We start from the raw sequence: 13632 nt of genomic DNA on the forward strand, positions 1-13632 counted from the left end.
TGCTTAAGACAGTGCATGTGCAGGCCCGTCTGAAGTTTGCCAGAGAGCACATGGGAGAATGTCATGTGGTCAGATGAAACCAAAATAGAACTTTTTGGTATAAACTCAACTCGTCATGTTTGTAGGAAAAAGAATACTGAGTTGCATCCCAAGAACACCACACCTACTGTGAAGCATGGGGGTGGAAACATCATGCTTTGGGGCTGTTTTTCTGCTAAGGTGACAGGACGATTGATCCGTGTTAAGGAAAGAATAAATGGGGCCATGTATCGTGAAATTTTGAGCCAAAACCTCCTTCCATCAGTGAGAGCTTTGAATGGTTGACCAAATACTTATTTTCCACCATAATTTACAAATAAATTCTTTAAAATTCCTACAATGTGAATTCCTGGATTTATTTTCCACATTCCGTCTCTCACAGTTGAAGTGTACCTATGATGAAAATTACAGACCTCTGTCATCATTTTAAGTGGGAGAACTTGCACGGTTGGTGGCTGACTAAATACTTTTTTGCCCCACTGTACATATATGTATATATACATACATAAATACCTATATGCACATATATACATACATATGATAAACATAATTATACATATATAAATATACATACATACATACTTTTAGAAATATGTATACATACAGTATATACAGTACATAAATACATACATATACATACATATATATACATACATATATACACACATACAGTACATAAAAACATACATAAATACATATATATATATATATATATATATATATATATATATACATACACAAATATACATACATTCCTCTATACACAAATATACATACAAACATGTATATGTATGTATGTATTTATGTACATGCATGCATCAATGTATGTACCCATAATTGTTTGTCACAAAAAACATTCATGAAGTTTGGTTCTTTTATGAATATATATGGGTCTACTGAAAATGTGACCAAATCTGCTGGGTCAAAAGTATACCGTACATACAGCAATGTTAATATTTGTTTACATGTCCCTTGACAATGTTTCACTGCACTTAGGCGCTTTTGGTAGCCATCCACAAGCTTCTGGCAAGCTTCTTGTTGAATTGTTGACCAGTCCTCTTGACAAAATTAGTGCAGTTCAGCTAAATTTGTTGGTTTTCTAACATGGACTTGTTTCTTCAGCATTGTCCACACATTTAAATCAAGACTTTGAGAAAGCCATTCTAAAACCTTAATTCTTGCCTGATTTAGCCATTTCTTTATCACTTTTGACATTGTTTAAGGTCATTGTCCTGTTGAAACACCCAACTGCGCCCCAAGACCTAACATCCGGGCTGATGATTTTAGGTTGTCCTGAAAAATTTGGAGGTAAGCCTCCTTTTTCATTGTCCCATTTAAATCACCAGTTCCATTGGCAGCAAAACAGACCCAGATAATAATAATACCACCACCATGCTTGGCGATAGGTTAGGTGTTCCTGGGATTAAAGGCCCCCTTTTTTGTCCTCCAAACATATTGCTGGGTATTGTGGCCAAACAGCTCAATTTTTGTTTCATCTGACTACAGAACTTTCCTCCAGAAGGTCTTATATATGTGATGTCAGATGAAAACAAAAATTGGGCCTCTGTGCCTGTTTTGCAGTGAAACATGCCAAGGGATATGTAACCAAATATTAACATTGCTGTATGTATACTTTTGACCCAGCAGATTTGGTCACATTTTCAGTAGACCCTTAATAAATTCATAAAAAAACCAACTTCATGAATGTTTTTTGTGACAAACAAGTATGTGCTCCAATCACTCTATCAAAAAATATGAGATGCAGAAAATATTGGAAATTCAACACAGCCATGACATTATGTTCTTTACAAGTGTATGTAAACTTTTCACCATGACTGTATATATGTATATGTATATATATATATATATATATATATAATATATATATATATATATATATATATATATATATATATATATATACATATATATTGTAAATACATAGACACACATCAGTGGTGGGCCGTGCATCTCTCACTTCTGCCTTCAGTGATGTCCTACTTAGTCCAACTTCACCTCTCAAAATACCTTAATTTACATCACCACATGCACACGGCTGGAGATACTTTACAGAAACCTACTTGCACACTACAGGGCATTGAACCCCCTCAACAGTGGACAAAACAGTCTATTTTTCGGCGCATTTAACATTCAGTAAACCTGCTTCAGCAATTAAAACATATCTTACGTGGTACCGTCAAAATTAAAAGATTTCTATAAAACATTTAAATGAAAAATGAAAAAAAGTTGTAATAAAATATTTGAAATACAATTCATATATATGTATAAATATATATATATATATACATATACATACATACATACATACATATGATATATGTACTGTTATTGTCTTGTCCCACACTTACCCCTCTGTCTTCTTTTTCCCCCATCCTTCTATCCCCTCCATCTCTGGTCCAGCTGTGTACACTGAATATATCCAAACATTTAGTAAAGTCGAATACGAATAAGGCAGCAAGACAAGGGAGTTGAAAGTCTATGTTGCTCGGCGACAGGTCCAAAACATCACTGCTCTCGAGGAAAATCTGCATAGAGGAATGTGCCAAAATACCAGCTACTGTGTGTGCAAACCCGGTAAAGACCTATAGTAATCGTTTGACCTCTGTTATTGCCAACAAAGGTTATATTACAAAGTATTGAGTTGAATTTTTTATTAATGACCAAATACTTATTTTCCACTATAATTTACAAATAAATTCTTTAAAATTCCAGGACAATTTTTTTTCACATTCTGTCTCTCACAGTTGAAGTGTACCTATGATGAAAATTACAGACCTTTGTTATCATTTTAAGTGGGAGAACTTGCACAAGCGGTGGCTGACTAAATACAAACCCCATTTCCATATGAGTTGGGAAATTGCGTTAGATGTAAATATAAACGGAATACAATGGTTTGCAAATCATTTTCAACCCATATTCAGTTGAATATGCTACAAAGACAACATATTTGATGTTCAAAGTGATAAACATTTTTGTTTTGAGCAAATAATCATTAACTTTAGAATTTGATGCAAGCAACACATGACAAAGAAGTTGAGAAAGGTGGCAATAAATACTGATAAAGTTGAGGAATGCTCATCAAACACTTCAATGGGACATCCCACAGGTGTGCAGGCTAATTGGGAACAGTTGGGTGCCATGATTGGGTATAAAAGCAGCTTCCATGAAATGCTAAGTAATTCACAAACAAGGATGGGGTGAGGGTCACCACTTTGTAAGCAAATTGTCGAACAGTTTTAGAACAACATTTCTCAACGAGATATTGCAAGGAATTTAGGGATTTTACCATCTACGGTCCGTAAAATCATCAAAAAGTTCAGAGAATCTGGAGAAATCACTGCACGTAAACGGTGATATTACAGACTTTTGATCCCTCAGGTGGTACAGCATCAAAAACAGACATCATTGAGTAAAGGATATGACCATATGGGCTCAGGAACACTCCATAAAACCACTGTCAATAACTACAATTGGTCGTTACATCTGTAAGTGCAAGTTAAAACTCTACTGTGCAAAGCCAAACCCATTTATCAACAATATCCTGAAACGCCGCCGGCTTGGCTGGGCCCGAGCTCACCTAAGATGGACTGATGCAAAGTGGAAAAGTGTTCTGTGGTCTGACGAGTCCACATTTCAAATTATATTTGGAAACAGAGGGACGTGGTGGTGTCCCCCAGAACAAAGAGGAAAATAACCATTCGGATTGTGATAGGCGCCAAGTTCAAAAGCCAGCATCTGTGATGGTATGGGGGTGTATTAGTGGACAAGGCATGGGTAACTTATACATCTGTGAAGGCACCATTAATGCTGAAAGGTCCATACAGGTTTTGGAGCAACATATGTTATCATCCAAGCAATGTTATCATAGATGCCCCTGCTTATTTCAGCAAGACAAGTGTTACAGAAGCATGGCTTCGTAGAAAAAGAGTGCGGGTACTTTCCTGGCCCGCCTGCAGTCCGGACCTGTCTCCCATCGAAAATATGTGGCGCATTAGGGAGCGTAAAATATGACAGTGGAGACCCCGGACTGTTGAACGACCGAAGCTCTACATAAAACAAGAATGGAAAAGAATTCCACTTTCAAAGCTTCAACAATTAGTATCCTCAGTTCCCAAACGTTTGTTGAGTGTTGTTAAAAGAAAAAGTTATGTAACATAGTGGTGAACATGTCCTTTCCCAACTACTTTGGCACGTGTTGCAGCCATAAAATTCCAAGTTAATTATTATTTGCAAAAAAAAACTAAAGTTTATGAGTTTGAACATCAAATATCTTGTCTTTGTAGTGCATTCAATTGAATATGGGTTGAAAAGGATTTTCAAATGATTGTATTCCGTTTATATTTACATCTAACACAATTTCCCAACTCATATGGAAACGGGGTTTGTACGTTTTTGCCCCACTGTATGTATATATGTATGTTTGTGTACATATATGTATGAATATATGCAATTCTTTCTTATAATCAAAATTTCCTTTTCAAATGAGTCTGAAAACACATGAAACAAGAGATGGATACTTTTAATTCATTATGCATGTTAGCCATACTTTGATACCATATTACATATTTTATTAACTAGTCGTTGCATGTATTGTGCATTTATGCATCTATCTCTGGTGTTTCGTATGTTGATGTTGTAATTTTGTGTCAGAACCGCTACGATGACAAAATAATGTTTGGACTGAATCTAATGTTAGATTACTTCAACGCTCAGTTCTAGAACAAACAAGTACACCTTGTTGAGTGCAACACAACAAAAATGCCACATTGGGATTCTGCAGTCAGACTGAGAATGTTTTTGTTCCGGGCAAACCACGGCTCACTTTCCACTCACTGGTGGATTTGCATCTGTGTTTGAGATCCACCCATAGGGAATAGAAAGCCCTAATCCAATCAAAAGGTCCCTGAAGTGCTGCCCCCGAGACAGACAGGGAGAGTGAGGAAAAGAGAGGATAACAATAGGATCACTCTGCACTGAGGATGGCCAGGACGGAAGAAGCGACGCAAGGAGGGAATGAAAGCATAGAGATTATGATATGGGAGGTGACTGAATGAGTAGGAGGGAAAAGGTGTATGTGGTAATGACAGCAGAAAGTGGTGTCAGTAAGAGGTGGATGGAAAAAACGAAGGGAGGTACAGAGAGAGAAAAGTTCCTGTTCAAATACCAAAGGTGGACAAGACCATTGAGCAATTCCATTGTCATCGTTTTAATCTTCTCTAAGTATTTCCAGTTCATAGTGGGAAATGTCACTGAGGCTGCTTGGCTTTTTAATTCACTTCCAATCGCGTGAACCCGCTGGACTCTTGCTCTGAGGGTGCCGGCAACAGTTTGACCATTCATCATCATTACGAGGTGCAAAGGCAGGCTGGAGCAGTGATTAAGAACTGAATCTTCTGTTGATGATGCCTGTCATAGATTGGGTCTTATTATACGTACACACACACACACACACCTCCATGCCTGTCCTCAAGGCACATTTCTAATAAGAATGATGTCTTTACCATTGACCTCTTAACCTGAACCATCATTTGTACCGTTCACCCACACACACACAACACATGAGGCTTTTTGCACTCATTCATCTCTTGGTGGTCCCCGGACTGATATGTGCCAGGGTCACATTCATTCCATGTTTTAATTCAATAAGAGTTTAAGGAGAATAAAACAAGCATCTACACACAAGGCAACAAGATTTGGAACACCTGCCTTGTAAAAATGACATCCAACACAAGAGCCATATCATACAATCTGTCTTTACGACGATAATAATGCGTGGTTTGGACTAAGAATGGGCAATATTGAGGGGTGCCAGGAGAAAAAAATCAAGTCACATCCAAACCGCGATTTTTATTTAAAAATAGTTTCTTGGCCATCTCTGCGCATACATCATACATGAGCAGTTAAGATATTTTTAACCAGTAACCTGTTTTGAAAAGGTTTTATTTAATTGATACATTAAATAATCTATTGCAAAAATCAGTTTGAATCAAGAATCGAATCGTCACCTCATGAACATGATGCGAATTTAATCATGATTAGTTGTAAGATTAGCACTTTATAGCCAAAAATCTATCTATATTAAGATGGATGTATTGAAGTTTCTTACAAACCATAAACATACAGTACAGGCCAAAAGTTTGGACACACCTTCTCATTTCAATGTGTTTTCTTTATTTTCATGATTATTTACTTTGTAGATTGTCACTGAAGGCATCAAAACTATCACACCTGTGAAGTGAAAACCCTTTCAGACGACCACCTCTCAAAGCTCATCGAGAGAATGCCAAGAGTGTTTGAAAAAGTAATCAGAGCAAAGGGTGGCTATTTTGAAGAAACTAGAATATAAAACATATTTGCAGTTATTTCAGCTTAGTACAAAACTCCCCATGTGTTCGTTTATAATTTAGATGCCTTCAGTGACAATCTAAAATTAAAGCTGCAAGCAGCGATGGATGGGAACGGGTATTTAAACATAAACATTAAAACAATTATTACAACTTTTTCATCAACTTTTTATCAGAAGGTTTCAATATCTCTCCTGTGCTTATTTGAAGCCGACAAGACAAACGCGCTCAGAGGGGATAATGTTTGAAAAAAGGTGACTGTTTTTACACAACTTTTGTTTTGAAGGGGGAATTGTAAACTTCCTGTTGCATTTTGCTGGGGTTGTCAGTGTACGAAATATAGGTCCAAGTGAGACCTACATAGAGGTTTTTGTTTCATGTGTCTATGACATTCGTACTGGGAGTTAGAGGCAGTTTTGTCTGTGTTTTCTTCCTAGGGGGCGCTAGAGAGCGATTTTTGGGGTTTGTTTTTTTGATTAGATTGCAATTTTCGCCAAGTCCTGATGTGTGTCTCCTTTTTGGTGGGTTTTGATGCATGTTAAGGGGGTCAAATTACAGCTCAAAGAGGCGGCGGTACAATAATAAAGAATAAAGAATAATAATAATAAAATGCTAGAAATTCAATAGGGTCCTCTGTCCGTTTGGGACATCGGTCCCCAATAAGTCATGAAAATAAATAAATTGCATTGAATGAGAAGGTGTGTCCAAACTTTTGGCCTGTACTGTAGATCCCTATATATTATTTGGCATGTAAATGATAATATAGGAATTTTAAAATGGGTTCCAAAGGTTACTAGTTGTGATGCTGACATATGCGTTAACAATTCTGCTTGCGTTTTTTTCTCAAAATGATTACTAAATTTATTGTTAATTTAATTTATCTTTTACTGTGTCACGGCTCCATCTACACTTCTGTTGTTTTGCTGCTTTGCATAAGTTTGAGGCAATAGTACAATATACGCATCATTAATTATTCAATACTAAGTACTTTTTCCATTTTTAATCACAATTATAATCAGACAGAAACACAGTATAGCGGTGTAACATTATCAAATACTTACATTATTTACTCAGGTCTTTTTATCGCATAAAATATTTTGACAAAAATAAAGTCAGATGTTGCAACAACATAATTTAACTTGCAAAAACCACTATTCTCTGACCCTTTTGGTTTTTGCCAGTTCTTCTATTTCCGGGGACGTATTTCCTGAGTTTGTAAGCGACAACAAAAAAAACAATTTTGTAACAATAAATTGTATAGATTTAATCACTGTAGCACGTATCGCTACATCTCACTGGCATAGACACCACATTGTGTTTAGGATGTGTTTGTTGTCGTCAAAGTTGCAGGACATAGCTAAAACGTGTCATCATCATTATTACATTAGAGTCAATCCATCCAGGCAGCATTATTCTGCATAATATTAAACTGATATCAAAATAGGATTTCAAAACATTCAGAGAGAGATTCTGGAATTTAAAATCTTTAAAAAATGTTCATTTTTACATTGCTGATCAAGGGAATTTAGTCGATCCATAGAATTCCTTCATAAATGAACTGTATTTTAAAAAGCAATCAAATCAGGCAGACAGATCATGATCATGTTTGAGTCACATGTGTCCCAAATCAATACCTCATTTGGTCATAATCTCCCCATGGGCCAATGAAAACAAAGCCGTTCACAGCCAACAAGTAGTGACTAATTGGTATGCTAACAGGTGAATTGAAATGTCCGGCTGCAAATATTTCTATCATCTTCACTGCTGATTTATTCCTCGCTCGTAAGTCTGTTGAACATTGTCTTTGCCTTTCACAGGATAATGAAGGACAAACGGCGCTACATTATGGTAAGAAGGCCACTTTCTATTTGTAAGTGTCTCCTTTAGTTGACAACTTTTTAATGCATTCATGTTTTGATGGCTCCTTTCATCCTGAGACCTTTCCATAGCTTTCTATGGGGTGCCTGTCCTGGTATGTTTGTGTATATGCATGTGTGGATTCCATGTTGTTTTTGTTCTCTATGAGTGTGTTAGGTCTGGTAATAATCGCCAGGCCTCCCCGAGGAAATCATCAGTGGTCCTCAGACTCCCCCTGACCCTCTCGTGCCCCAACACACACGTCCCTGAGGGGCGGTTCCCTTGTCCTTCTCAGCCTGTGTGTGTGTGCAACTGTATGTGTGTCTGTGGCTGCACCATCTGTCCCACCACACTCCCTTCTCAGCAGTTTGGTAGAAGTGTTAAATATGTTGCGTCACTCCCTGGCACATGCACCGACAAACAGAGGAAGGTGGCGCATAAAAGATGACTAATAAACATAAGCAATGAACTCGGGAGAGACAAATAGCAGAGAATGAAAATTCATTTCCAGCACTCTTTGCACAGGGCCACGGCGGCTGGCATGTGATTAATTGAGGGTTTACTGCTCACCATAAATTGTTCTCCTCCTCTATAGCTCCCTAGAGGGCCGCCCATTTTTTTTTTTTTCCTAGTGTCCAGGCTTGGGCGAGACGCCGGCCACGTGCAGCACGCGCCGCCATGGCTAAAACACTCTACACCTGACTTGAGCACAGGAACGCGCATGAATTTCAGATGTATCATCACATCTAGCATACACTGCCCGCCATCCTGCAGGTTAAGAGGCATGGCTGTCAATCACTGCTGCTGCTGACATCAGCGATCGGGGTAGAGCACGTAGTTTAAAAGCAGCAAGTGATGGACGCCGACAGAGAGGAGCACTCACAAGGCGAGTGCAAGAGGAGGGGCCGGCGAGATACCACTGTGAGCGAGAGGTGCATCGACAACACAGAGATCCACTAACTAGGTTAAGAAGGTGCAAGCCTACCCGTCCTCCCCCTACTGCTTTAGAGGATGAGAGAAGACCCTTTTAGTGGGGGCACAAATTGCCACGGGGGCAGACGTGAAGTGTTGGAGAGAAGCAGAGGTCCGAGAGGAGGATGGCAGCAGGCCTGCAGATGGGCTTTTCATGAACTGTACAAGCACATGTGAATTAAAGTAGCAGACACTAATGAGCCAAGTTTCAACTAAGCTGTACAATTCTGTACGTACAAAACCCAAAACCGGTGAAGTTGGCACATTGTGTAAATCGTAAATAAGTATCCAGATCCTTTTCAACTTCTATTCACTGCAAAGACAAGATATTTAAAGGGGAACATTATCACCAGACCTGTGTAAGCGTCAATATGTACCTTGATGGTGCAGAAAAAAGACCATACTTTTTTTTTACCGATATCCGAACTCTAAATGGGTGAATTTTGGCGAATTAAACGCCATTCTGTTTATCGCTCTGGAAGGGATGACGTCAGAATGTGACATCGCCGAGGTAACACAGCCGCCATTTTCATTTTCAACCCATTGTAAACATTGGGTCTCAGCTCTGTTATTTTCCATTTTTTCGACTATTTTTTGGAACCTTGGAGACATCATGCCTCGTAGGTGTGTTGTCGGAGGGTGTAACAACACTAACAGGGAGGGATTCAAGTTGCACCACTGGCCCGAAGATGCGAAAGTGTCTGCCGCCAGACCCCCGTTGAATGTACCAAAGTGGCTCCACATTTTACCGGCGATGACAGACATGACACAGAGATGTATGGATAACCTGCAGATGCAGTTGCAATGATAAATTCAACGAAATCACAAAGGTGAGTTTTGTTGATGTTGACTTATGTGCTAATCAGACATATTTGGTCGCGGCGTGACTGCCAGTTAATCGATGCTAACATGCTACGCTAATCGACGCTAACATGCTATTTACCGGCGGTGCTAAAGCAGACATGGCACAGAGATGTATGGATAACCTGCAGATGCATTTGCAACGATAAAGTCACAGTAATCACAAAGGTGAGTTTTGTTGATGTTGACTGCCAGCTAATCGATGCTAACATGCTACGCTAATCGATGCTAACATGCTATTTACCGGCGATGCCAAAGCAGACATGGCACAGAGATGTATGGATAACCTGCAGATGCATTTGCAACTATATTACGTTTACTTCCACCCACATTTAATGCGAAAAAAACACTTACCAATCGACGGATTTAAGTTGCTCCAGTGTCACAAGATGCAAAAGTCCTGATCGTTTGGTCCGCACATTTTACCGGCGATGCTAGCGCAGCTATTCGGCCATGCTATGGCTATGAATAGTGTCAATAGCTATTCGCTCAATAGCTTCAGTTTCTTCTTCACTACTTTCATACTCCAACCATCTGTTTCAATACATGCGTAATCTGTTGAATCGCTTAAGCCGCTGAAATCCGAGTCTGAATCCGAGCTAATGTCGCTATATCTTGCTGTGATATTCGCCATTGTTTGTTTACATTGGCAGCACTGTATGACGTCACAGGGAAATGGATAGTGGCATCGCAAATAGCGAATATCAAGCACTTTAAAGCTTTTTTTAGGGATATTCGGAGACCGGTAAAATTTTGAAAAAAACTTCAAAAAATACAACATGCCACTGGGAACTGATTTTTTTTTGCAAAACATCATTAACTTAGAACTTATTGCCAGCCACACTTTGCAAAAAAAGTTGGCACGGGCATTTTTACCACTGTGTTACATGGCCTTTCATTTTAACAACACTCTGTAAATGATTGAGAACTGAGGAGACCAATTTTTGAAGCTTTGGAGGTGGAATTCTTTCCCATTCTTGCTTGATGTACAGCTTAAGTTGTTCAACAGTCTCCGTTGTGGTATTTTACGATTCATATTGCGCCACACATTTTCAATGGGAGACAGGTCTGGACTACAGGCAGGCCAGTCTAGTACCCGCACTCTTTTACTACGAAGCCACGCTGTTGTAACAAGTGCAGAATGTGGATTGGCATTGTCTTGCTGAAATAAGGAGGGGTGTCGTTGCTTGGATGGCAAAATATTTTGATGTTGTTCCTGTATGTGCCTTTCAGCATTAATCTCTCCTCCACAGTTGTGTAAGTTACCCATGCCTTGGACACTAATACACCCCCCTACCATCACAGATGCTGGCTTGTGAACTTTGCACCCATAACAATCCGGATGTTTTTTTCCCTCTTCGGTCCAGAGGACACGACGTCCACAGTTTCCAAAGACACTTTGAAATGTGGACTCGTCAGACCACTTTACCACTTTGCATCAGTCCATCTTGGATTAGCTTGGGCCCAGTGTAGCGAGCGGCTTTTCTGGGTGTTGTTGATAAATGGCTTTTGCTCTCATAGTAGAGTTTTCACTTTTTTACTTGCACTTACAGATGTAGCGACGAACTGTAGTTTCTGACAGTGGTTTTCTGAAGTGATCCTGAGCCCATGTGGAGATATCCTTTATACAATGATTTTGATCCAAGGTCACGGGCATTGCTGCTTATGTGCAGTAATTTATCCAGATTCTCTAAACCTTTTGATGATATTACGCACCGTAGATAGTGAAATCCCTAAATACCTTGCAAGAGCTCGTTGAGAAATGTTGTTCTCAAACTGTTTCTCATGCATTTGTTCACAAAGTGGTGACACTCGCCCCATTCTTGTTTGTGAATGACTGAGCATTTCATGGAAGCTACTTTTATACTCAATCATGGCACCCACATGTCCCCAATTAGCCTGTTCACCTGTGGGATGTTCCAAATAAGTCTTTAATGATCATTCCTCAACTTTCTCAGTCTTTTTTGCCACTTGTGCCAGCTTTGTTGAAACATGTTGCAGGCATCAAATTCCAAATGAGCTAATATTTGCAATAAATAACAAAGTTTACCAGTTTGAATGTTAAGTATCTTGTCTTTGCAGTCTATTTAACTGAATATAGGTTGAAAAGGATTTTCAAATCATTGTATTGTGTTTTTATTTACCATTTACACGACGTGCCAACTTCACTGGTTTTGGGTTTTGTATTACATCACGTCTCCATCATAAAGGATGGGGCTAGAAATATCTATCCCAAACAGGTGGACTTTATAGTACCGAAGGTACACTTTGTTCCAGCCCTGTCTGTTGGTCATGAACCAGGAAGTAGCCTGCTACTAACAAACAAATGGACATACGGGCACAAATAAGTCCAGTCAAGTGTTAGCAATATGGAACATCTTTGTTCATTGTAATGCTGCTAACAAATATACGATTAAACATTGTTCGACCTTTCTTTTTCATGTAGCATCGGCGTGTGAGTTCGGCGACATCGTTGAGCTGCTTCTGAACGCAGGGGCAGACCCATCCATCAAAGACCTCGAGGGCTCACTTCCAGAGGAAGTCACCGATTCCGCCGCCATCTCTTCTCTCCTGCGCCAGTACACTTCTCCCAAAGGCTAGAGCACCCACAACATACCTTGCACCAACTTCAGGATGCTTAGTCCTCCCCATGTATTGTCTTATCACCCCAAAACTTCCCAGCATCCCTTTCGTCCTCTGGAGAGAAACTGTACAAGCTCAGCAGGTTAGTTGACTTTGCTGTATTTTTTCTTCATTTTAAACAATCTATTTTGACCTACTTTGACCTCAAGAGTTGGCTGACATGATCCTGGATCCAATATAGATTTTGTATTCTATTTAAGTCATTGGAGGGGGCAAAAGACTCACATTTTACACAAAACTATACAAAGCTGTTTTGCATATATGATGAGTATGATTTACCTATATTTGAAAGAATGCTTTAATCGTCTGTATTTCATCACCATTAAATTCTTAAAAATGGAGTTCACCCACTCATTTGTATTCTCGATTATTTTAACGAATAAATCACGACCTTGTTCAGCTCAAGACACAATTTAGAAAAGTAGTTACTCCATTTTACCCAGAATTAAAAATATTTACTGGCATACTATAAACCTTTTGTATGAGACTTGATGGCTAAGTTACATAGGACCACTCTCAATCCTAGTTCCTCTGCAAATGTCTTAGAACAGGTTTGTGTAAAGTAGTTGTTCTCAAATGGGGGTACGCGTACCCCTGGGGGTACTTGAAGGTATGCCAAGGGGTACGTGATTTTTTTTAAATATTCTAAAAATAGCAACAATTCAAAAATCCTTTATAGATAAATTTATTTATCAATATTTCAACAAAATATGAATGTAAATTCATAAACTGTGAAAAGAAATGCAACAATGCAATATTCAGTGTTGACAGCCAGCTTTTTTGTGGACATGTTCCATAAATATTGATGTTAAATATTTCTGTTTTTGTGAAAAAATGTTTAGAATTAAGTTGATGGATCTCTATTACGATCCCCAAAGAGGGCACTTTAAGTTGA

General features: G+C 38.9%; 1 protein-coding gene across 1 annotated transcript in view; it reads left to right on the forward strand.

Moving 5' to 3' along the window:
- acbd6 (acyl-CoA binding domain containing 6) overlaps nucleotides 1-13087 on the forward strand; it is an 86712-nt gene extending 73625 nt beyond the window's left edge. Inside the window, exons 7-8 of the mRNA XM_061887992.1 lie at nucleotides 8222-8252; nucleotides 12541-13087. Of these exons, the coding sequence (XP_061743976.1) occupies nucleotides 8222-8252; nucleotides 12541-12695 (186 nt within the window). The 3' untranslated portion in view covers nucleotides 12696-13087. The remainder of the gene's footprint in view (nucleotides 1-8221; nucleotides 8253-12540) is intronic.
- Nucleotides 13088-13632: the final 545 nt, after the last annotated feature.

The sequence above is a fragment of the Nerophis ophidion genome, linkage group LG26, assembly GCF_033978795.1.
Source record: "Nerophis ophidion isolate RoL-2023_Sa linkage group LG26, RoL_Noph_v1.0, whole genome shotgun sequence".
Taxonomy (NCBI): Eukaryota; Metazoa; Chordata; class Actinopteri; order Syngnathiformes; family Syngnathidae; genus Nerophis; species Nerophis ophidion.